This window comes from Equus quagga, chromosome 20 (genome assembly GCF_021613505.1).
Source record: "Equus quagga isolate Etosha38 chromosome 20, UCLA_HA_Equagga_1.0, whole genome shotgun sequence".
NCBI classification, from domain to species: domain Eukaryota; kingdom Metazoa; phylum Chordata; class Mammalia; order Perissodactyla; family Equidae; genus Equus; species Equus quagga.
Window position 1 is genome coordinate 39,860,254 of NC_060286.1, and position 18,756 is coordinate 39,879,009.

General features: G+C 52.0%; 1 protein-coding gene across 4 annotated transcripts in view; it reads right to left on the reverse strand.

Annotated features, from left to right (window-relative positions):
* Nucleotides 1–18,176, reverse strand: part of BCL11B (BCL11 transcription factor B) — a 93,608-nt gene extending 75,432 nt beyond the window's left edge. For 2 of the 4 annotated variants that reach the window (XM_046647499.1, XM_046647497.1), the window contains exons 1-2: nucleotides 18,035–18,176; nucleotides 4,312–4,677 (exon numbers count right to left, since the gene is read on the reverse strand). In XM_046647499.1, the coding sequence (XP_046503455.1) occupies nucleotides 4,312–4,677; nucleotides 18,035–18,092 (424 nt within the window). In that variant the 5' untranslated portion in view covers nucleotides 18,093–18,176. Of the gene's footprint in view, nucleotides 1–4,311; nucleotides 4,681–18,034 lie in introns of all 4 variants that reach the window. The other 2 variants (XM_046647498.1, XM_046647496.1) reach the window with 1 other exon arrangement.
* Nucleotides 18,177–18,756: the final 580 nt, after the last annotated feature.

Below are 18,756 nucleotides of genomic sequence, written 5' to 3' on the forward strand. Positions count from 1 at the left end.
CAGGACCATCCGCCATCAGAGCTGTCGCCATATGACAGCAATGTGACCAAAGATAGGGGGCACGCCTGACAGTCGTTCGGTCGTAGTTTCTGATGGTGGGATTCTCAGAACGCACTGAAAGGTTTTCCCCAATTCCAGGAAGATCTACGTTCAGGACTCTACCAGGAGATGACGGACAGAGCCCGGGAAAGCCGGGGGCCTGCGAGGGAACGGGGAGGCGCTCATGTCTGCAGCACGTGCACCGGGCATGTGGCGCTCAAAGATCACAATTAGTGTCAGGTTCCCAGATGAGCAAACTGCAGCTCAGAAAGTCAAGTCACACAGCTCGAGGCTGGCAGGCAGCAGGGCGGGGCGCAGACTTGGGCTGGGTCCTTTCCCACAGCAGCACGAGCTCCCCCCACCCCTACCCCGGGGCAGGCCGCAAACCCCAGACACCTCTGAGCCCCCTTGCTCCTCGGCCCTCCTCAAGACACCCAGATCACAGCTCAAGGGCTCATGCTCTTACAGACCCTGGAGCCCCTCGCATCTTTCCTCCCAGAGTTTACCACTCCTGTCTCAAGACAGATGGTCCCCGAGCTCCATCAGGACCCTCCACAGAGGCAGGCAGAATGCAGTAGGAAGGGATCTCAAGAAATGTAAAGGACTCCCATATGGGCGGATGTATATCAGAGGCCGATGCCGCCCCTGAGTCAGAGCTCCAGGCCCAAGCCCGTACCTCTCACCATCTCCACCGCCCTGGCCCCAGATGGGTCTCCGACGCAAGCCCCACGCACCTCCTCTGCCCACAACAGACGCTCAGGGAGCAGGGCCCGGACTCCACCACACACATCCAGGGCAAGGCTGCCCCTGCTCACACGCTGGCCATGTCCCCCACACAGGACAGAGCAGCAGCCCTGATGGGCATCCTCCCACCGTGCTCCCGCCCCCTGGGGCCTCTGTCACCTCGAAGGCCCGATGGGGATGCTCAGGGGCAGAGGAAGGGCAATAGGTACCCGGTTGCTGATGAATGAATGAATGAGTGCCCTCCAGGGGACAAAGCTCCAGAAACTTCCTCCTTCTACTCTCCTACTTCTCTATCATCAAAAAAAGCAGGAATAGCAACTACTCCTTTTATATCCGTCTCCAGAATCACTGTCCCAAGGAAGGGGCCCATCCAGGGCCCAACCTGGTGCGATGACTGATAGAATTCTAACTCCGTTCTCACCCTGGGGACGCCCTTAAGGGTGGAAGGGACCCCACATATATGCAGACCAGCCCTGCCCATCCATCTTTGGAGCCCGCCTCTAGAAGCACCTGGCACCAGGAGGACAATACACAGATTGCTAGTTCCAGGAAAAGCTGGACCCTCACGGCCACTGCGGGCACCTCACCCCGGACAGCCAAGCCAGAGGCAAAGTCCCAAGAATTAACAGCCACCTGCTCGCGAGCCACGGACCAGGGCCAGCGCTGGGGACAGCCGCGGGGCATGGAAGGGCTGGAGCACACGGCCACGGCCAGGAGGCAGGAATGGAGAGGCCCGGGTGAGGCCACGGTGCCCGGGCATGGGCAGCAGCTGTGCGGATTTCCGGAAGCCCGGGCGGGCAAGTGCCCGTGATTCCTCGTCCCCCTCTTAAAATATAAAGACTCAATTATCTTCGAGCAGCTTGCTTTACACATGAATTGACACATTTATTTTACAATAAATAACTGAAAGTTATCTGTGTTTCCTTTACTGTTAATCTACACAGAGAAATAATAAACAGGGCTTGTCTGCAAAATGCAACTACGGCCGTCCTCAGAATTCAATTAAGCTAAAATAATTAATGCTCCCACCGTATTAAATTACTTTATACATTTGAGCTACTGAAGTTTTATTCTTTAATCTTGCCTTTTTATTAAATGAAAAAAAAAAAATAAAGAAAAGTTGGTGCCAAAGTAGGGAGGGAAAAAGGGAAAAGAGGGACAAGGGAGGACAGAGCAGGATGCGCTGTTAAAACGGAGTGACCGTCTTCAGCTGACACAGCACGGAGACTGTTTTTTGCCTTTGATTAAAATAACATTTTAAATGCTTTGACCAGACACATCTCTTTAGACTTCTAAGGGGTTATTTTACATATTTATTCGAGAATGAAGAAATGCATTCGTCCTCTTGCTGAACAGAAAAAGCCAAAAATATCTTTCGTCACACATAAAATAAAAATACCGTAGGCTGCTGCAGTATTACAACCCGAAAAGAGGGGGGCCGGGGGGGCAGGATGAGGACAAAGCCGCCTTGGAGATCACTTGGCCTTTTATGAAATCATATTTAGCCGCTTTATTAGACAAACCTATGCTCCAGGATCTGCAGCCTCTCGTTGGGAAATACCTTCCACGTGAAAAGAGGATTCAGATGGGTTTTTGGGGAAAGCAGAAAGCCTTTCCACTGAAACAGAAATAGAGGGCTGCGGCTCACCGGTAGAAGCCACCCCTGAAAGGTCCCTGTGCACTGATGACAGGTGTTGATACTGCTGGTGAAAAACATCCCTCAACTGTCGGACAAAGAAAAGGAAGGGTGGAGACCCCAACTACACACACACAAGGGACCGGTGCCTTTCTCGTCTGATGGCTCCGACTCTACCGAAGGAAACGCCACTCAGATCCGCCCGGCACCCCCGGAAACCAGGGTGTACACAACAGTGGCCTGGACATGCCGGACATCCTGCTCAATGCCATCGGCATCTCAGGAGTGGGAGAGATTTCACGCCAGGACACACATCAGGGGACATGGCCTGTAGGCGAGTCTGGTTCACTGGGGTCTCCCCAGGCCCCGGCATGTGCCTGCAGGAATGCTTACCACCAGTCTCTCCACAAGAGAGAGATCTCATTTATCCCACTTTACAGATGGGTAAAGTGAGACCCAAGGCTACAGAGCTGCCACCTGGCTGCCACCGACCGAGCAGCCGGGGTCGCTGCCTTACCCTGACTGCCTCCTGGGTGACGGGGAGTCTCTGCCCACGCCCATACATCTCACCGTGGGAGTGGGGTGCCCTGGCTATACCAGGATCACCCTCCAAGGAGCACCCGAAGCCTCAGTCCCTCCAGGATCCCTGCTAGGTTCCACGACCAAAACACGGTGGAGACAGATCCGCCCATTCTCCGATCCAGACACCTACTTGCACACTGCAGTGCCAGAGGGACCCCCGAGAGGAAAGTCCCACTGGCAAAGCATTTATGGAAGCCCTGCTCATGGAACCCTCATGCCAGGCCCGCCAGTATTATCACTTCCTGTTGACAGATGGGGAAACTGAGGCTTGGACCCATGTAGTGGCTTGTCTAAAGTCAACCAGCAGGATTCGAACCCCCACCTGCACATACTCTGACACCCATCTTGCTACAGGACAGGTGCCACTTCCAGGGCAGGCCGACCAGGGCTCACCTTTCCCCTCCCCTCCCAGCCTCCTGGGCTCAGGACGAACCAGAAGCAAACACTCGGGTTTGCACGGGGCACGGGCTCCCTGGAAGAGGCTCTGACATGCCATGGCCGTGGCTCGGAGACAGGGACTTGATGCAAACTCACCATGGTGAGCAGAGCTGGCTGGAGGACACAAGCCCCAGACCTGTTCTTCAGGTGGTAAAAACCAGCCGTCCAGGGGGCCAGCCAAGTGGACGTGCCAGAGGGCATGTCCAGCCTCCCGCAGCACTGTGAGCTCTCAGAAGCCCTTCCCCAGACCCACCGTAGGATCAGGCAGCATCAGAGGGGCCTCTGAGATCAAAGGGTCCTTTCTTTCCAGATGGGAAACTGAGGCCAGAGAGGGGAGGGGAGACAATGAGTGCTCCCGACCGTGAGCGCCCACCAGGTACTGCCCACACGCAACGCCTCATTAAGCCTCACAACAACCCTAATAAAACAGGTTTCATCAGCTCCATTTCACAGATGGGGAAACTGACCTGCCCAAGTCGGGACAAACAGAATCCAAGCCCAGACCATCGGGCTCCAAAGCCAGAGATTAAGCCAAGAACCCCAGCAAAGGGAGGGCCAACCTTCTTCCGAATTTCCATTCTGTACTCCTGGCCACCTACGCATTAGGCCCCATGACAGAGCAAGGCAGCCATCGGCCCATCGGGCCTCCATGAGCCCCAGGCCTGTCTCCTCCTGAGGGTCACCTGGATAGTGAGCCCCCGGAAAGGGGGAGCCCCAGCTGGTGGCCCAGAGGCCGTCCCGGTAGCCCCGGGCCCTCCCTGCACCAATGCCCTCAGAAGGAGGGCGAGCCCCCCAACACAGCGAGGGGTGAAGGCGGGCGTGGGACCAGGAGGCGGCTTCGGCAGCGGCCAGGCGAGTGCCACATTCCATACCTGCAATGTTCTCCTGCTTGGGGCAGATGCCTTTTGTGGGCGACAGCAGGTGGTCGTCTTCGTCGGGGGTGACCTGAATCCCGATCTCCACCGGCTCGGACACTTTCCTGAGCTCGGAGCGTGAGGAGGGCGGCGGGCTGCCCTTGTCCAGGCCTTTGTCATAGCAGGCACCCAGGCTGCCGCCACACTGCTTCTTCTTGTGCTCTATAAAAACCAGGATGTCCCCCAGGGGGAAGTTCATCTGACACTGTCCACAGGTGAGCAGGTCAGGGTCGGGGCCACCCACCAACAGCCCCAGGCCGCTGGGCTCCTCTATTTCCAGACCCTCGTCCTCTTCGAGGATGGCAGCCTCCACATGGTCGGCCTCTGCTGGAGAGAGAAGGGAGAAAGGGGGGCAGAGAAGACAGAGATGGACTTAGGCAATCACAAGACCCATCGTTCGTTCCATCCCTTCCCCACCGAGAGGCAGGCCCCCTCCGCTGCGGGATGCTAGAGTTTATCAAGTCCTCCCCACAACTCCAGGAGGCAGCGGGTTTGCCAACCCGTGGGTGACACATGGGCAAACTGAGGCTCCAGGAGCCACACTGTGGCTCTCAGAGGTTGTTGGTTACTGCTTTCTAGTTTATTCTCTGCCAATTTCCCCCCCAACACAGCACAGGAACACAACACATGTCCACATGCACATACACACATCCTGGTCTCACAAGAGACTCAGCCCTCGCGGACCTGGCTCTCTCCGCTCGAGACGTGTCTCTCAAACTTGGCAACGTCTGAGAATCACCTGGGAGCTTGGAAAACCCCTGACGCCCAGGCAGCACCCCAGACCAGTTATGCTGCGATCCAAACATCAGGTTGTTGTTGTTTGTTCTAAGACTCCCCAGGTGATTCCAATGGGCAGCCAAGGCTGAGAACCGCGGGCCAGAGCCGCTTCACCCTGCCTGGGCTGCATCGGCCCCTCCCGTCCCTCCCACCTCTCATTCATGTCCTCCCCATTCATGTGGGGCCTGCTTGCATTCCTCGACCTGAGACCTGGCGGCACACCAGACAAGAGAACAGAAACCCAGACGGGAGTCAGAGGGCCATCCTGACAAGAGAAAGACAGAGAAAGAAGCCCATGTGCTCACAAAGCAACAAGTGAGTGTCGGTTCAAAAAGACATATCGAAGGAAGAGACAATGCAGGAGAAGGGACGAGGCTGCGGGTCGGTAGGCTCACTGAAAGAGGAAGCTGGCTTTCCTGCCAAACGCCCTGCTCCCGCTCAGCCTTCCACGGCCTCCCAGACTTCCCAGCCCTCATCAACTCCCCACTGTCCTTTTTTGTTAGTTGGTTCTATTTTCACTCCCAGAAAAAGAAAACAAACAAAAAAATTCTTCAGACTCTAAAAACTATTTTTTGGCAGATGACAAACCACACTTTCAATGGGCTGTACATTTTCTTTAGCACCCAGTATATTTCCCTTCTTTCTTTTTTTTTTTTTTTTTTGGTAGGGGGCATGGGACCCAAATAGTTTGAAGCTAATAAATGCCTCAAAAAGCAGCAACCCCCTCAGGGGAACACTGGAAGACGCAGAGGCCGAAAGTGTCATAAAGAAAGGAAGTGGACAATGAGGTTGCATATGCCCTCGGGTCTGAGCAAATTCGGGTTGGAATTTTTTGAGAGCAAACGTCAGTAGTTGTGTAGACGTCCCAGTGGCAGGGTCTTCAGAGAAGCCAAGGGGCAGCCAGAGGTCTACACCCCGAGGAGACAGGTAAATTTTAAGTTATATGGTATTTAGTAAGGGATAATGAAAACCACAGAAGACCAGAGAGAAGGACTGGAAGGCAGGAAAACACATTCCGTGGCAGTGAAGTTATTGACGGGCCAGAGCCAAAGAACAGATAATTTAAGGAAAAAATTCTGTGGCATCTTCCATCCTACACATAAATCACTGTTCTGTTTTCTGAACACAAGCTTCTTCAGGGCCTGGGAGAGTCCATGTGTGAGGCTGTTTCTAGAAGCGATGGTATATGATAGAGCACACGTATGAACGACACGTGTATAGGTCCACACGTAGGTAGTGCTGGAGGGGAGGTTACCACGTAAGATCCCGCTTGTGGCTACAGAAAAGCAGACCGAGCCGTCAATGGCTTATATGGAGACACACGTCACAAGTGTGGTGGCACTAAAGACCCCGCAGATGGGGGAATCCTAAATCTGTTGTCTACATCCTTCTAACAAAAGGTAAGCGAAACTTTTCACAAAGCCGGCCCCAGAAACCATTAATTACACTTTAAAAGGAAATCAGACTTTACTTAAAAAGGAGTTTGAAGACAATGCTACATAATTAATTTACCAATTTATTTCGTGAAAAGATGCTTTGCTATGGTTAAAATGTAATCACAGCCCTCCCGCAGAATGGTGCAGAACCAGGGGGAACCAGATTCCTGCGAACGGTTTGTCAGAATGTAAAAGGTAATTATTCGGGGCCTCTCTTCCCTTTAATGATCTAACATTGAGCAATACTGTTTATATTGAAAAGCTCGCACCTTTAATTACCAATTACATATACATAATTTCAGAGCCAAAGGAGAGAGCTGTGAAAACAGTTCTTTAGAAATATAAGGATGTATTGTGCGCCATTTCTAGAGAAGGAACTCTAATAAATGGGAGGAGGATGTCAAAATATTGTTTTGTTAAAAAAAAGAGAGAGAGAGAGAGAGACACAAAGGAAATGAGCTGAAAAGCAAAAAAAGGACAAAATGAAATTGAGAATTCAAATGAAATGGGCGAGTTCTGCGGTGGGGAGGGTGGCGGTCCCTGGTACCATTTTAAATGCCACTCCTGAGCAGGCCTGGCACCCGGCTGCGTCAACAAGGGCGTTTGATAAAAATAAATGACAACAGCTAATCCTTCCACATTCCCAACTTGATCATCCTTTCTGAGGGTGAGGAGGTGTTTTCTGTCTTTTAGTTTCATCTTTGGTTTCCTTTTTTGGTTTGGTTTTGCTTTTCATTAACTTTTTCGGCCGCGTCCGGCCCATCCGCTCTCCTGGGTGGCAGCTCTAGGAAGCGTGACTATGTCCTCTCCAAGAGGAGATTTTAAGCTCCATAATTTCAAATTCATTTTCTAACGCAAGAGAAAACCAGACTAATTTAAAAATTAGCAAAGGTCACCCACACCAGCTCGCAAGCACGCCCCCCTCCCCCTTCCGTCTTTTGCTAAGGACTCTGTCCCAGCACTTTTTTCCTTTTCTTCTTCTTCTTTTTTTTTTTTTTTTTTTTTTGGTAACATCTGGTATTCTTTCCTTTATTTGGCAGTCTCTGCCTTTTCACTTTCCTCGTGCAGCCAGCCCTGTGAGGCCCTAATTGAGTTTGAAAGTAGCCAAAGCCGTTCCCCGCGCTGCAGCTCACATCGCTGCCTCCAGTCCCCTCGCAGCCAACCAACCTGGGCAGCCAGGCCCGGCCGGCGTCCCGCAGACAGCTCTGAACTCGCATCTCCACCTCCCAGACCCAGGATCCAGCCCACTGACTCTAAGGGAGTCTAGGAGCTAAACAAACAAACAAAAAAAATCTTCCCCTCCCACTTTCAGTGTTGAAAGTAAAACTCGAGATGACAGAGGGGGTTCACCCAACTCCAAGAATGGGATTTCCTCTCCCCACCCCCTGGGGTGTGGGGCTCTGGGCTTTGGCTGGCTGCGTGAGCTCCTTCCCAGGAAGGTGGCAATGTCACCCACAACGTTCAGGCAGCAGAGTCACCCCAAACCCCCAAACTGTCAAACTTCTGGGTCAGAGCAGGTGGACTAAGACAGCTTGCTGAGGCTAAAAGCTCACGCTCAGGGCCTTCAGAGGCACCCCCAAAGACGGGCTGTGGTTTCATTTCCGCTGGCAGGCGGATACCGAGCTGGGCGTGTGGGGTGCATGTGTGTGTGTGTGTCCCTTCTTAGAACTGTATCAATAATGGAAGAAATAAAAGGAGAAGGAGCCACTGGCTGAGCTCAGAGAAGGGTCAGGAGAGGTTGTGCCGGGCCCTTCTAGAACCCTCCCTTCTCTTGCCTGTGAGCGCACGGAGCCTCACAGCCCTGCACAGCCTCAGAGAACCCGGCCTCTGCCGTGACAGGCAGAGTGGTCCCAACTGCCACCCAGAGACGAGAAAGCACCAGAAAAAGAAAAGACACATAAAAACAAAAGCAGCCTTTCTGATTCCCAGCCCCTCAGGCTGCCTTGTCCGGCAAACTCAGGCCTTAAAAAACGAAGGCAAAGATGAGGTTTTCCTCTGTGATGATCTCTGCTTTCGTGCAAAGCTCCCCAAGTGTCAGGCAGCCCTGGACAATATTGCTGCTCTCACTGTCATGAGCCGAATGAAGGAGGACTTCTAAAATGTTTGACTCATTAAGAGGAAAAATGAATGGATGCGGCAGGCAAGTTGTTCAAACGTCAGAGAGCAGATCGGGGTGGGTTTGGAAAAGTAAAATCCTCAAGTGCACGGACAAGTATATATTTACACACACACAGAGTTAATTTTCTTTTACAACAAAACCACATTTTATTTACAAGCCTGGGCCTCCTCCCAGCTGGTAAACGCATTTAGAAGCAATGAAATCAGGGTTCACAAATAATAATGGACGTTGTTGTTAAGTAGACAGGGAAGCACTTGATCCTAAGACAAACTCCCCCCAACCATGCCTAGCTCAGCCGGGAAGGAATTTGGGGCAGAAGACAGGAATGGAAAGACGTCGTTAACACCGGTCCGGCCAAGCAGCCCACACCACCCCCAGCAGCTGCAAAGGCTTAGCAGGGCCTTACCTGGCCACTGATTCCCCCCAAACAGGGTTCCAAGGGCCTCGCCCGCCCTGGTCCATCTCTAACAAGTGCCCTTGCACCTGCCCTTCGGGGAATTCCAGCCCAGGGGCAGGCCGCCTGCTGTCCCCAGAGCTCAGCCCCGTGTGCACTGCTGCACACCCAGCACACGGGCCTGTGCCCCCTTACTCTGCATTGACTCAAGTCCAAACCTCTCTCTTTAATGGCCAAGCCACAGACCGGGAGAAACATATGCAGAATTATTGTTACAGTGACGGGTGGCGGGGGTGGGCGGTCGGGGAAGGATGTTGGGGGAGGGGTGCCAGGCTCTTAAAATCGTGTGCCACCAACGTCACAGCCGCCATCATGATGTGTACATGTGTTTACAAGAAATGTTCAGCATCCATGCGCCTGAGCTCTGCATCCGACTGGAGACTTTACACCTGCTTCCTACGAAGCCGGAGCCTCTGCCAGCAAGCCCATGCTCACCAATAACCCGCGAAGGGAGCTTTTCTTTCTCCTCCCCCGGAACATTCAGGGAGGGGCTGAGGCTCCAGGCCACACCGAAACGCCACCAACAAGCACACTCGACGGAGCACAACACTTTCTGAGCTGCCATCAATTTTTAATTTATTGGATCCAAGAGAAAATAACAACCATGGGGAGGAGGGGAGGGAGAGGGTGGGTAGGAGAGAGAAGGAATCAATTCTTGGTGGAGAAAATAATCTATGACTAGGTGACACTTAAAGGCACGAGGAGAGGTTTTATGAAGTTCTCCGAACAGAGGGAATAATGAAGTGCCCAGCAGAGGAGAGAGAAGAGGGGAGCATCAGCCCAGCCAGGCACGCACTAGGAGGAACATCCTCACAGGGCCACCAAGAGTTAGGACTGTCCTAGGGTGGGGGCCACAAGGCGAGTCCCAGCCTCGTCTGCCCACCGAATGCCTACAGCCAGCAAGGGAGGGCACAGCCAGGCCGGGTCCAAGGCAGGTCACATCATACAGATGAACTCTCTTCCACGGGGCCACCTGCCCTCTGGGGAGGTCTGAGGAGTCCAGCCTGTTCCAGGTGTCTCAGCACTGGTGGCCCAGGCCCTACACCTCCCTGAGACTCTCCAGAGGCCCCCCTCCCTGCTGCCATCAAATCAGCTGGAGGGACTGGGGCACACGGGGACCACCACCCCATAGGGGGCCCTGTCTCCTCCATGCCTATCACAGCACATGCCTCAAAATGAAATCTGCAAGATTTCTGACATCTGGGCAGAAGACAGAGAGAAGACTGCCAGTGTACCAACTTATCTGCAAGGTGGTTTCCCTCCCGTGAAAATGACCAGGGGTCTGGCCCACAGGGCCCTCAGGGGAAGGCCTGGGCCTGGCCTGCATTCCAGGAAGCCAGGGATTCCTGATCCCAGAAAAGGTTTCAGCTGCAGGAAGAACCTGCGTCACACAGCCCCCAGACTTTACATGGGGCATTCCAAGGACGTGAGCAGGACCCCCATATACACACATTGCCCTACACACCCCCAGCCCAGTTTCGGGATACTTCGGCATATTAAAAACAGCTCCCTAAAAAATATCCTACCTTGCTCTAAAGATTTGGTCCAACCTGCCCCACTCCCTCCACTGCATCCACCTCTCCAGAACCCCAAAAACCGAGCTCAGGAAGCCGGGTCTCACACACTCAAGCAGAAAAAAAGACCAAATGAATAAGGAAAGTGGCATTCAGGTGTATTCATGACCCTGCCCATTACTAAAAGGTCACTAAGAAAAAGTCCAGTCCACAATACCAAAGAATGGAATGACCTATGTTTTGATAAATAAAATAGTTCTTTACAGGAAGGAAAAAAAGAAGATTTACCACTATAGAAATCCTTCTCAACACATTCAGAAGATTCTATAAAACTGCCAATGCCTTAAATCTTCAGAGCCACAACAGGGCTCGTCATGATGCGATATAAAAGCATTCTTTGTGGCCAAATGAAGAGATTTGTTTTATTTAATGCTACGCTTTTTCAAAGGTGCTAAGCAGGAGAAAAGAAGGACGCTCCATACAGGACGCAGCCTGTGAGCCTTTAGCTGGAGGACATTCTCTGAGGCTGACAGCAAAACAACAAAAGGGCAGAAGCTGCTTTCAACGTCTCATTTCCAAGGTAGAAATTTAAACATGACTCCCCCCCCCCTTTTTTTTTTTTTTTTAATCTTAGCAGCTCTTCCATTTCTGAGGCACATGTTAATCACAATAACATTGGCATTCAACTTTCCTGAGTCATTTTTGCGTGGTGTTTTAGTGGAGAACTCACCAGAACATTTACAAATGTGCTTGCATTTCGGCAGCTCAGTGGAAGGGGTCCTAAGAAAGTTGTGTGAAACAGAGGATTTTTTTTTTTTTTTTACTTTGAAGTTAGTTAATTTTGTGCAGCCTGGGATTTCATTCTAGTAAAATAGCTCGGGCTGGCTAATTCCACACCCAAGCGGATTATCAGCTGCCTCGGAAAAAGAAATAAAGAATGAATTTCCTGAATTTCAGCAACGACACAAAAGACTTGCATATGTCAAAATGCCGGACAAAAGTCTCCGAAAAGGCAGCACCATTAATCAAACCTCAATCTGATGTCACTTTTGCCAGTAAAAAACGATGCTGCTCCCCCTTCCACCCCCTCACCGGCTCACGCAGAAGACGCAAGAAGTGTGCCCCTCTGCTTTCATGTTAGCTCCAAATAGCCCGGCTTTTTATACAAGCCCCGGGAAAACAACTCCTCCAGGGAGGCAGTCAACAAACGGCTTTGCTTGGGGAGGGGCGGAGAAGCTGCGAAGAGAAGTGAGTAGATCCCACTGACGTTTGGCTCCCTGGGAAGGAAGGAAGATTTGTGGGAGTGGGGAGCAGAGCGGGGAGGACAGAACACACAGGACCCCAGGCCCGATCTGTGAGTAAATAAACTGTGCTGGGAAGTGACAAAGCCATCCTCAGAGCCGCTGGATGACACAGACATTCATTCCCGGCATTCTTCGGCGCCCTCTGCCCATTAAAAAATATGTCCGCGTGCCTACAGCTAACATCACCTTCAGAGAAGGATGCTAGGCTGGCATCAATAACTTGACCAGGCAGTGCAGGGCACTGTCCCCAAAGAGCATTTATTTTTCCTTGTCCTCCCAGATGTGACACTAGCATTAAAGTGAGAATCCAAAGTCCTTGGAGAGTTTCAGCTAAAAGTAAGACCTAATCAGACAGCCTGAGGGTCCTTCCTTAAGCCATAAGAGATGCAGGAAACAATCCCCAAAGGTCAAGAACCCCATCTTTCCCCTCCCCCATATATATAGTTTTTTAAGCATTGTCATATCTGCTGTCTGCGTTTAGTTACAGCTTATGAGACTCCCCCAAGTTCCAAGGGAAACGACTGGGGCTTTGTAAAGTGGATTTTTTTCAACAGTTTTCTGCAGGCCAGAGGCCACTGCCCAGCCCAAGGCTGCGAGGTGACATCTCAGAGTTGTCAAACGAGCTCGCTGCCGCGATCTGCTTACAACGGGCTCAATTCAAACATTAAATCAAGTAGAGAAATCATCAGATAAATTGCTGGCCCTCTGTGCTGGAGAGTGAAAGCTCTTTCTGCAGCCGATGACAGCGCTGGGCTTTTGTCTGACCTAATTTATTTCTCTTTCAGGTTAGAATAAAGCACTCTTTCCTGTCACAGGGTAACCTCCTCAGCCCATATATTGAACTGGAGCATTAAGACTCAGGGCGAACCATACTGTCTGCAGATTTCTTGAACTTGGAGAAGACGACATTACAGATCCAGAAATCCCGTGACCAAAAGCACACATATTCCCCAGCACTGAATCACACATGTCGGGGAGAAAAAGCCTCACTAGAAGCCATCCATGTGGGGCACTGTTTGGGATGACGAAGATTAGCCATGCTGGGTCTCATAAGCATGTAGTCCTTCCAAACAAACTTTTACATGTTATTCGAGTTGGCGTTTTATATCTTTGGGGAGTGGTGCTATTTCTCTCAGTACAGTGGGAACATTATCTAATAAATGGAACCGAGGATCCAAGTGTTATAAAATCTGAGGTCAAGGGATTTCCATTCATCAAGATGTTTTTAGGTACCTGATTCCCAAATGCAGCGATTCCCAGCTGTTCCCTGGGTCTGTGACAGGCAGCCCAGAAACGGCCAAAATGAGGTACACTCCTCCTTGACCCTCTTGCCCCGTCACGAATGCCTCCACTGCCCAACGGAATTTTCAAAAAGTCAAGACCACAGACCAATCGGGGAAAACACTTCCATTCAAAACGAACAATTTTAATTGCTCAAAAAAAACAAGAAAAAGAAAAATGCCCCCATCTACCTAACGAGGGCTCGTGAATCAATGTCCATAGCTTGAAAACAGATTTCTCAAACTTATATTCTCATTTGGCTCCACTCGAATCTCTGCAGGAAAATCAATATTACAACTTCACACTTAAGACATTTTGCAGCAACGTAAACTGATGCGGTGCCGATGGAAGCCCGCTCCCGGCCCATTGTAGGGAAGCGCCAAGCCATGACACGGGCACCGGGCTCCCCCTAGCTGCCAAATGGCGCCAGGCACAGCTCGGCGTCTCAGCCTTGCCATCAAGCAAAAGCCAATTCAACTGAAAGTTTATTTTGGAAAGTATTTTATCACAACAAGCAACAGAGAATGCAAAGCGATCGAGAAAGGAGATGCAAAGGAAAAAGGGAAGGCTGGTGCAAACCATGTTCTAAGCTAAAAGACACTGCCAAGAGCTCGATTCTGATAAGGAGCTAGAAACTGGTACATCCTAGGGTCGGACGGAAACTGATATCTGTAAATGGACTCTTTTGCACGCTTCTCTCTCACCTGAGACATCATGCTAATTATTGTCAAATGCACCCAAAGTTGGCCTTCCCTTCCATCAATAAGACCCATTTAGTCCCTCGCAATGGTCAGCAAAGAGTCACACCCAACCCTCTGCCCTCAGCCACCCTCCACGTTCCTAAGGCCAGATTTACCAAAACAACTGCATTCACTCCAGCATTTGAGAAATGACTCGTTTTCCGTTACGAAATATTTTGAAGGCCACACAAAATCTGCAGAAGCCAAAGCACAAGAAGATAGCAACCTCCCCCCACCCCACAAAAAAAAAAAAAGAAATATGCATATGTACATCATATTCCGGGAGGGAAAGAATAGCCTTTAAAAATATTAGAGGTTGTTAAAATATGCTCCCGGCTGTTTTCTCTCAGGTGTGAATTACCAATGAATGAAATCAGCCTGGCATAACACCTTTGATGAACACATTTTTATTCTCCCGTGGAATCAGAGCAGCTGACTTATAGCACACTTCTAATGACAGGGGGTCCCCTTCTGTGCAGAAGGGAGACAAACTTCCCCCGACCAACCACCAAAAAGAAAGAGGGGCCCAGGTCTTAAGAAATTTATCGGAGGCCCAATTTTGAAAGACATGTGGACCACTGGAGATAGGCTATCCTCTGGGGAGTGAAGATAATGGTGAGCACAGCTGCCTTCAAAACACACAGCTACAGCAAAACCTAATTTAAAAGGCAACCATGGAATTAACACAGCCTAACTTCCGCGTCAAATCTTGGGTCTCTAGTTTTGCAAGATCGTGAATTCACCAGGAAAATTACTGATCTTCCAAGGAAACCTGTTGGTGGGCTGTTGAAAAATCCCGTTCACTGAGGTTGTGTGATTTACCATGGACATCCTAGCTTCTCCGGAGAGCCCCACAGCTCTCTGGTGGACTAGAGTGCATTTCCTTCCTCGCTCACCGCACAGCCGGCTCACGGCCCTTTCCCTCTGCCTGGTCACTCGCGTCCCGTCTTCTTCCTCTCTTCACAACGTCACTGTGTTGTTTTGTGTTTGTGTTTATTAATAGCTGTGTCTGTCCTCCGGTTTTAAAAGCCATATCTATCTGGGTCAAACATTTTGAAACAAACCAGAAGCCCAGGTTTTCATCCCCAGCTGTCTCTCACACTGGCTTTGGTACTCACTCCTCTTCTCACTGGCCCTGCCTGTAAATTTAACTAGCTCATTATGGAGCCCTTCTCCGCGCCCCCCCACCACCCACCAAGATTATCGATGCTATTTGTGCGCTCTTCAGGTTTCCCAGACCATTAGTTATCCTAAGTTGCATCATCCCTAAAGAACCAAGAGCTGCTACTCCACAGGCCGGCGGGCTGCCACCCAACTGAAGATGCACCACGTTTTAGGTGTTTCCTTTCACATTGAAAATCTAAAATGTGAACCTCGGGTCGGGGCTGTGACAGCACCCATTTCGCTGGCCAGGGCTCCAGAGCACCCTAAACCCACGCCTCCTGCATCACTGTGGAGAGGTACTTCCACAGGCCGTGCAGCCTAAATTGCATCCAGTTCTTGCCCTTCCACTGCCTGCGCTCCCACCTCCCGGGTGACACAGGGCAGACAGAAAAGCCAGCTGCTTTTTGATAATAAATAGCCTCGTCTGAAAACTGGTTGGATCACTCTCCCCGCTTAAACCCTGCACATGCCCGGGGCTCCGGGTGCCCCTGAAAGGCAGGTGGGATATCCTCTGCCCCCTTGTCTCCTTCTCCCCACCTCTCTTGTCCTTTGCCTCTCTCTTCCCTCCCCGCCACCGCTCCAGTGTCAGCCGGCTGTCCCCAGCACCGCTCAAGCAAGGAGTAAGGCTGAGAGATCTGGGACAAATGAAGGATGGAAGGATGTTGCACCAGGCACCCTTCGCCCCCCACACCCAGCTGCCACCAGTCCTTCTGGCCAGGGCTTTCTCCTGATGTCCCAGGAATGCCAGAAGAGGAAAGAGCATAAGAAAGCAAACCTACCTGCTTTTTGCCCCTTACACACAACTGCAAACACTCCTGGCTCTTTTGGCTGCCACCAGCTTGGCAATGCACCCAGGACAACTCCCCCTTCCCCGACCCCCCCCAACTTTCCCCCTCCTCAAAAACAACCCTCGCAATTATATAGAGGTTATGTGGGGCAAATTGCCTCCTGAAGAAATCAGGCGTCCCCAAGTATAGACATTCAAACAACACTCCACCATCTAAAGGGGGGTAGGTGGGATGTAAGATAAGCAATTCCTACAGCTTGGTAAAGGACGAAATGTCAACTGGCGAAAAGGACCTTGATCAACCCAGGCTCAAATCTGGTTGCAAAATATTTTGTTTTAAATGCAACCAGAGAGTCTTCCCTGATGTTACAACGATGAAAAATAAAAAAGAAGTCCTCCTCCCTCCCTCCAAAAAGGCATCCCTCTCCCAAGGCGGATCCCACTTTAACATCTATTCCCCTCCGCAAAAAATAATAATAAGCCCACAAATTCTTACTAATGTATCTGCTGTAACAAAGGAGAGATGGCAGCAGCAATTGCTCCGAGCAGATGGCTCCTACGCTGGGTTTTCAGGGGAGGGGAGAACCCCTTTATATATTTATTTATTTATTTAAATTTTTTAAAATATAACATAAATATTCGGCTCTCGGCCGCCCCGCAGCCAGTCCTCGGCGGCGGCTGGGCGCGCAGCCCTCTCCAGCGCCGCGCGGGGAGCCCGGCCCCAGCCCGACGAGGCGCTCGGAGGACTGCAGGAACACAACCTGCCCGCGGTCTCGATGGCACCCAGAGGATGTTTTATTTCTATTGCAATAAAAAGAAAAAAGAAAAAAAAGCAACAGCGACCCAGGCACCGCAAGAGAAAGGACCGCGGGAAAGGGTTCGCGCGCCGCGAAGCAGCGGCCCCGCGGGCTGCGGCGGGCGGGGAGCCCTGGGAGCCGACCTTCCCCGGCAACTGCGCGGGCACCCGAGGCGAGCTTCCCTGCACACACCGTACCTGAGCAGCTCTCGCTCGCTTTTTCCCTTTTCTAAATAAACCCAACCGGGGCGCTGGAAGCTGCTGCGTCTCTGCCCCGCTGCCTGACTTTGCCCGCCCTGCCACTTGCTTGAAATCCACGCGATTTCAGCCGGTGGATTTCCACTGCGACCTGCCTTGTTTATTTAGATAGGGAAGATGAAAGATAACTGAGATAGAAAGATGGGTAAGAGATTGATAGGTCTCTCTCCTTTTTTCTTTGCCTTTCTCTTTTTTTTTTTTTTTTTTTTTTTTTTACTATTTTACAAGCACTTCTCTCAGCACTTCTAGCTGACAACCCTTTTTTTTTTCCCCCGTGGCGAGGATTTTTCACCAGCTCCCAATCCCCCCACCTTTTTTTGGAGTGGGGGAAAGAAGACAAGATCATCCCAGGAGACAGACGGAGGTGGGGAAATGGGGGGTGGGGGGGGAGCATGAGCCCGGCAAACAGCCGCGCAGCTGGATTCTTTTGCAAATAGCAAGAGGAGGGGAGAGAAAGGCGGCTACGGAATCCCAGGACCGGCGTGGCCGGCGCCCTGCCCGGCCGGGTGCAGCGACCGGGGACTCGAAGCCGGCGGCCGCCCTCAGCCCCGCATCGCCCCCAGCCCAGAGCGCGCCCCGCTCTCCTCCGCCCGCGCCGTCAGCGCGGACCCACGCGCTCGCCAACTTTTCCCCACTTCCCGGCTCCCCCCTCCCCCTCCGCTCCCCCAGCCCCCTCCCCCTCCTCTCCAAACCCCGCCACCAGCGCCGCCGCCGCCACACACGCCGCTCGGAGGGGCGAGCGTCCAGCCGGGCTCCGCGCGCACACACACACCTCCTCCAGCCTGCGCGCCCCCTCCCCGGCCGGGAGCCCGCTCCGCAGGCCCCCGAGCCCGAGGCGCATCTGACTGCGCAGCACCCCGACTCCCCGGGCTGCAAAGAAACTTTCCTATTGCCCCCCGCCCCCCACCATGTTCTGGGCCGACGCTGCTGCCTCTGCGAGCCCGCGGGCGGCCCCGGCGCCGGGCCCGGTTGCGCCCGGCTCGGCGTCCCCAGCCCCGGGCGCCCGGAGCCCCATCCTCCGGCCCCTCGCGGGCACGCCGCAGACACTTACGGGTGATGAGCTCCCTCTGGGACAAGTGCTGCGGGTTGCCCTGTTTGCGGCGGGACATTGCCCCGGCATCTATTCTGGCATCGCCCGGAGAGCTGCACTGATCGGGGGAACCGGGGGAGGGGGGTCCAGCCGCCGCCGCCGCTGCCGCTGCCGCTGCCGCTGCCGCCGCCGCCGCCGCGCCTCCTCCTCTGCCCGGGTTGGTGTTTTGGTTTTTTTTCCCTTCCTCTCTTGCCCTCTCTTCCTTCTCCTCTTCTTCTTTATTTTGCTCTTTCTTCTATGCTGTTTTTTGTTTTGTTTGCAAAAAGGAAAATAGAAGACAAAAAAGAAAAGAAAAACCTCTCGATCTAAAATAGAAGAGGCAAAAAAAAAAAAAAAATGCTGTTGCTTGCCGCGGAGTGGCCGGTTTCTTGAAAAATATATTCTTCTGAAGGAAAAAAATCGCTTACACTTCTTCAAACTGCTCGGCCTCCTGGACTTCCAAATGTCTTCTTGAACTTAAACCGGATTTTGCACCGGCTGCTGACACTTTCTTTCAGGGTCTGGTAGGTGGAAAGCGCACTTCTACCAGGAGGGGGGGAAAAGAAAAAAAAAATGCAAACAAATAAAGAAGAAAAAGAAAAGAAAACTTGAGGACTTGTCTCGTACCCCCTCACCCCGCCCCCTCCAAAAACCCAAAGCAATGTAAAACTGCCTCGGTTCGGTTGTTTCTGGGTTTTCTGCGG